The 4,593-nt window shown below is 38.7% G+C and overlaps 1 protein-coding gene across 3 annotated transcripts in view; it reads left to right on the plus strand.

The window, feature by feature from the left end:
* Window positions 1–2,729: 2,729 nt before the first annotated feature.
* The window catches only part of LOC111978265 (transforming growth factor beta-1-induced transcript 1 protein), a 20,124-nt gene continuing 18,260 nt past the window's right edge, over window positions 2,730–4,593 (plus strand). For 2 of the 3 annotated variants that reach the window (XM_024008227.2, XM_070448371.1), the window contains exon 1: window positions 2,797–2,904. In XM_024008227.2, coding sequence (XP_023863995.1) covers window positions 2,892–2,904 — 13 coding nt within the window. In that variant the 5' untranslated portion in view covers window positions 2,797–2,891. Of the gene's footprint in view, window positions 2,905–4,593 lie in introns of all 3 variants that reach the window. The other variant, XM_024008228.2, reaches the window with a different exon arrangement.

Consider the following 4,593-nt stretch of genomic DNA (forward strand, 5'->3'; position numbering starts at 1 on the left):
CCAGACCAGAGAACAAAGCATTTGCTCTTGTGGCCTACTCGCTCGAAGAGTAGTGTGTGCAACATATTTCAAAACGGAGGGATTTTATGCTTAGCAAGCACGAGGAAGAATGTCTGCATCTGGTTCAGCACATCTGGATAGGATTGCACTTCAAGGTTCAGTTGTTGCTGGGTGACTGGCGACGTGTTTCTCAAATAGGGGGACAGTGTTTATGTCAGTGTGTTTATGCTGTAGTGTTGTGTGTTATGTTGTATGTTGATCTCTTTGGTTGGTGTGACTTGTGGGGTTTTTCAGCGAGACCACTTGTTAAGAGAGGCTATGGCCAAGTCAAACAGTCGACAGGCAGAGCTCTAAATATGGTCATATTTCACATTGAGAGAATTTCAACTCCTTATATGAGCAGTCTATGGCCAAGTCAAACAGTCGACAGGCAGAGCTCTAAATATGGTCATATTTCACATTGAGAGAATTTCAACTCCTTATATGAGCAGTTCAGTCTGTAAGTGTGTGTGTGTGTATAAGAGAGGGAGAGACCCTGGACTGAAGAGCAGACAAATATGAGAAATGTGCTGGACCCCTCTTTAAATTACACATTTCTCGGTAGATTTTGCTAAATTATGATCAGTGTCATTTAAGAGAAGACCTACCCCTGCGTTATGACATCGGGAAGTATTGAAATCTGACGTATATAGATGTTTTCGCGATCTGAAAGTCATATTCCTATAAACTTCCAGTGAATGAGGCGCTTTATCGCAATGCATGTTCTTACCGGTCAAATGTCTGCCTGCTTGAAGCGAAATAGCTCAGATACACAAAGATAACATGAAAAAACCCTGGTAATCCGATAAGAACATCGCTCAGAGATGCCACAAAAACATTATAACATTCAAAATGGGTGAAACTTTCTTAAAAATGGCAAAGTGCATTGTGTTATCAATGTACTAGAAAAAAATTGCATGGGTTAGGAGTCAAACGTTAAACGTGCAATCATGCATGAAGAATACCATTGTAAAGAACAGAAAAAAGACTAACGCCTAAAATCTCCACCATCGTATAGCTTTCATCATAATTATCTTCATGTTCCCCAGTCTCTTTCGGGTCACATTCAAATAGGTAAAATGTTGTGGAACGGTTGCAGATAGAAATGTCATGAATAGATCTGACGTGATTGCTTTATTACACAAAGAGCAGCATGTTGTTCCACATCATATATTCTTATCTGAACACTCCACATGTTGTGTTACGCTAAATGCAGCTCAGGTAAGCCAGTTCCAAATGTGCTTTTCTGAATAGATTTCTTTCACACTTAGACCTGGAAGGAACACTCCTTTCACTGTAAGGTAAATGCTGTCTCCTCCATTATAGCATCGTATAGCTTTATTATGTAATAATGTGGAAATTTTCAGCCCCTTCACTCTTGTTTGTTTGCACTGAGACAAATGCTTGGAACTCCTGACTAAGCAGGAGAACCGGTTGTTGAGGGGTCTTTTGTGACATTTAAAACAAAATTTAGCAAAAGTGGTATCACATTGGACTGGTTTGGGTGGGCATGCCATACATCAGGTCACGTACATCAGTTCCCCCCAAATGAAAAGACATAGACTGTAACTGTGAGCTTAAATAAATATTGTTTATTTTTTTAAAACACATGTTGTTGCTCTATTCAATTGACAGTATTTCAGTGTTTATATAACTTACTAGTGGTTATACCTAATACATGACTAACATTTAGTTGAGGAATGTCATTGTAAACATAGTCAGTCATGCTCATTGCTTAGTCAATTCGAATTGAAATATTGCCTTTCAATGTTTTGTCACATCCACTATTGAGGAGAGGAGTGAAATCTCAGTTCTGTAGCAACAATTCCTGTACTTATTCCTTGTGAATGAAGCTGACATCTCTTAACCAAATGTGTTTTCTAGATTAGATTAAATGAGTGAAACTGTCCACAATTTTATCCTGGCAGACACGATGTGAAGACACCAATTGGAAATAGATAGTGCACATGCGCAACAACACCACTTCACAGCTACATCATATACCGTTAGTTTTGGCGCTTGCCAAATCTAAAATGTTCTATCCCAAATATGACTAGGAATGTAAAGGTGACCTCATTTTCGGGGAAATGGGGGGGTTGTAACAAGTGGTGTATATAAAACCTGGATTGCGAATACTATGTATTTGCCAATCAGAGGTTTTGAAGGCAACGGTCGGCCATATTGGCACTCCCAGAAGAAAGGAATTCTCCATTATTTCAATTAAATGACAAAATAACATGTATTTAAGTAAAAAATTATAATAATTGTAGTGGGGACAACAACATAACTTTTTTAAAGTATACTATAGGAAATTGTTTATATTTGTTAATTTTATTTATATGTTTAGCTCAGAGAATATACTTTGAAAGTATGCATAATAGGTGTATAATATAATAAACGTGTCAAAAACAAATGTCACACATTAATTAATGCATTCTATTGCTTCACAAAATATGTTTTACGCCGTTAGGGAGTGCCAAGATGGAGGCGTGGTGGCTTCAAAGCATCGCCCCTGTTGTCATCTAGTGTGTAATATAAGCATTGGTTGTAACCGCAGTAATTTAACTACGCGCTCTCTCAGTCTGTGGTACCAGTAGCCATAATACAGGAAGAGAGTCGTGGAGGAAAAGAAACGGACGCCCTTTTTTATACTCGCATAGTAGTAGATAACGGAATCCAAAAAGTTATTCGGGCTAACGCAGACAATAACCCTGTTACAGAGATAATAATCCAGCATACCATGGACGTTTGCGACCTAGATCCAATAGAATAAACCATCCACACAAGCGGATGCTGATCATATTAATCTTTTCTCACATCAAGAGGAAAAAAAGCTAATTTCAGAATTTACCATGGATGATTTGGGTATGATTGCAAATTGACCCTCTTTGAAACATGTAGCTACGTGCTCCGCTATCTAATGAATTGAAGAACGATGGTTGGATTACTGAGGCAATGAAAAAAAGTAACATTTTAGTTTTTTTGAAAGAGATCCATCTTTGCTGGAATTTGGAGCAAAAGTAAATGGACATTGAAATGGAATAGTTAGAAAACAATGTTTCTAATAATCTATATAATAGATAGGACAGATTAGGTATAAATAGTACCTATAAATAGTACGATGTTTGAAAATGCCATCTGGGGTCCTATTCCTATAATCAAGCAACATTTTACTTATAGCAGTCACTTTAGACTTGAAAGAAGCACCTTACCTCAAGTCTTGTTATTGTGCATATAGAGTCAGCTTTTGAATGTATCAGTATATCGACTACATTAGATGTAGCCTAGCTAGTAGCTACTGTAGGGTGGTCTCTTATAATCTATGTTCATGAGAGATCGTTATTTAGTGAAAATCGCTGGTCTCAATTGAATAACCTTTTTAACCATAAAACACTCAAATATTATCTCCAACTCAAATCTTGCTTTCTCTACATTGTGCTCCTCTTTTTAAAGGGAGGAAAGAAGATCAGGAAAAGCTTAATTTTGTGACATTTTGTTTTACCACCCAGCAATGTAAAACAGCATGCTCCCTTAACTATATGCAAGGAAAACAAGAAGTATACGTAATGTAACTGTATCCTATGTCACATGCAGTGCTTCTAGCTCTAACCACAAATTCAATCAAAATTAGATCTTGGACATCCTCTGTAGGCCCCTCTGTCTATAATGCTATCGATGAGTCAGAGATGGACTTTAGTGAGCTTCATAACATAATAAAGATCTCAATGTAATTCATTCAGCCATCAGGAAAAGAGTGTGACTATCATTAGTGTTAGTGAACTACGGTGGATTTAATAGTTAGAAAGAGCCCTTTCGAAAGACTATGATACAGAGGTTGAGGGATAACATCTATCCCTCTTCTTAAAAATGGTGGCAACTTTCAAATGGAAAGCAAGTTCCAGCCCTCTCATCTAGCACTGAAAATAGCCTAGGGCCACGATGGCTCACCAAGACTCATAAGTTCAGTGAAAATAGGAGGTGTGTGCGCCCCAGACCAGAGAACAAAGCATTTGCTCTTGTGGCCTACTCGCTCGAAGAGTAGTGTGTGCACCATATTTCAAAACGAGGGATTTATGCTTAGCAAGCACGAGGAAGAATGTCTGCATCTGGTCAAGCACATCTGGATAGGATTCACTTCAAGGTTCAGTTGTTGCTGGTCTGGCGACGTGTTCTCAAATAGGGGGACAGTGTTTATGTCAGTGTGTTTATGCTGTAGTGTTGTGTGTTATGGTTGTTGATCTCTTTGTTGGTGTGACTTGTGGGGTTTTCAGCGAGACCACTTGTTAAGAAGAGCTATGGCCAAGTCAAACAGTCGACAGGCAGAGCTCTAAATATGGTCATATTTCACATTGAGAGAATTTCAACCCTTATTAGACATCCAGTCTGTAAGTGTGTGTGTGTGTATAAGAGAGGGAGAGAGTAAAGAAAGAATGTGTGTGTGTGTGTGTTGTGTGTGTGGTGTGTGTGGTGTGTGTGTGGTTGTTGGTGTTGTGTGTGTGTGTGTGTGTGTGTGTGTGTGTGTGTGTGGGTGTGGTGGTGTGTGTCGTGTGTGCA

The sequence above is a fragment of the Salvelinus sp. IW2-2015 genome, linkage group LG18, assembly GCF_002910315.2.
Source record: "Salvelinus sp. IW2-2015 linkage group LG18, ASM291031v2, whole genome shotgun sequence".
NCBI classification, from domain to species: Eukaryota; Metazoa; Chordata; class Actinopteri; order Salmoniformes; family Salmonidae; genus Salvelinus; species Salvelinus sp. IW2-2015.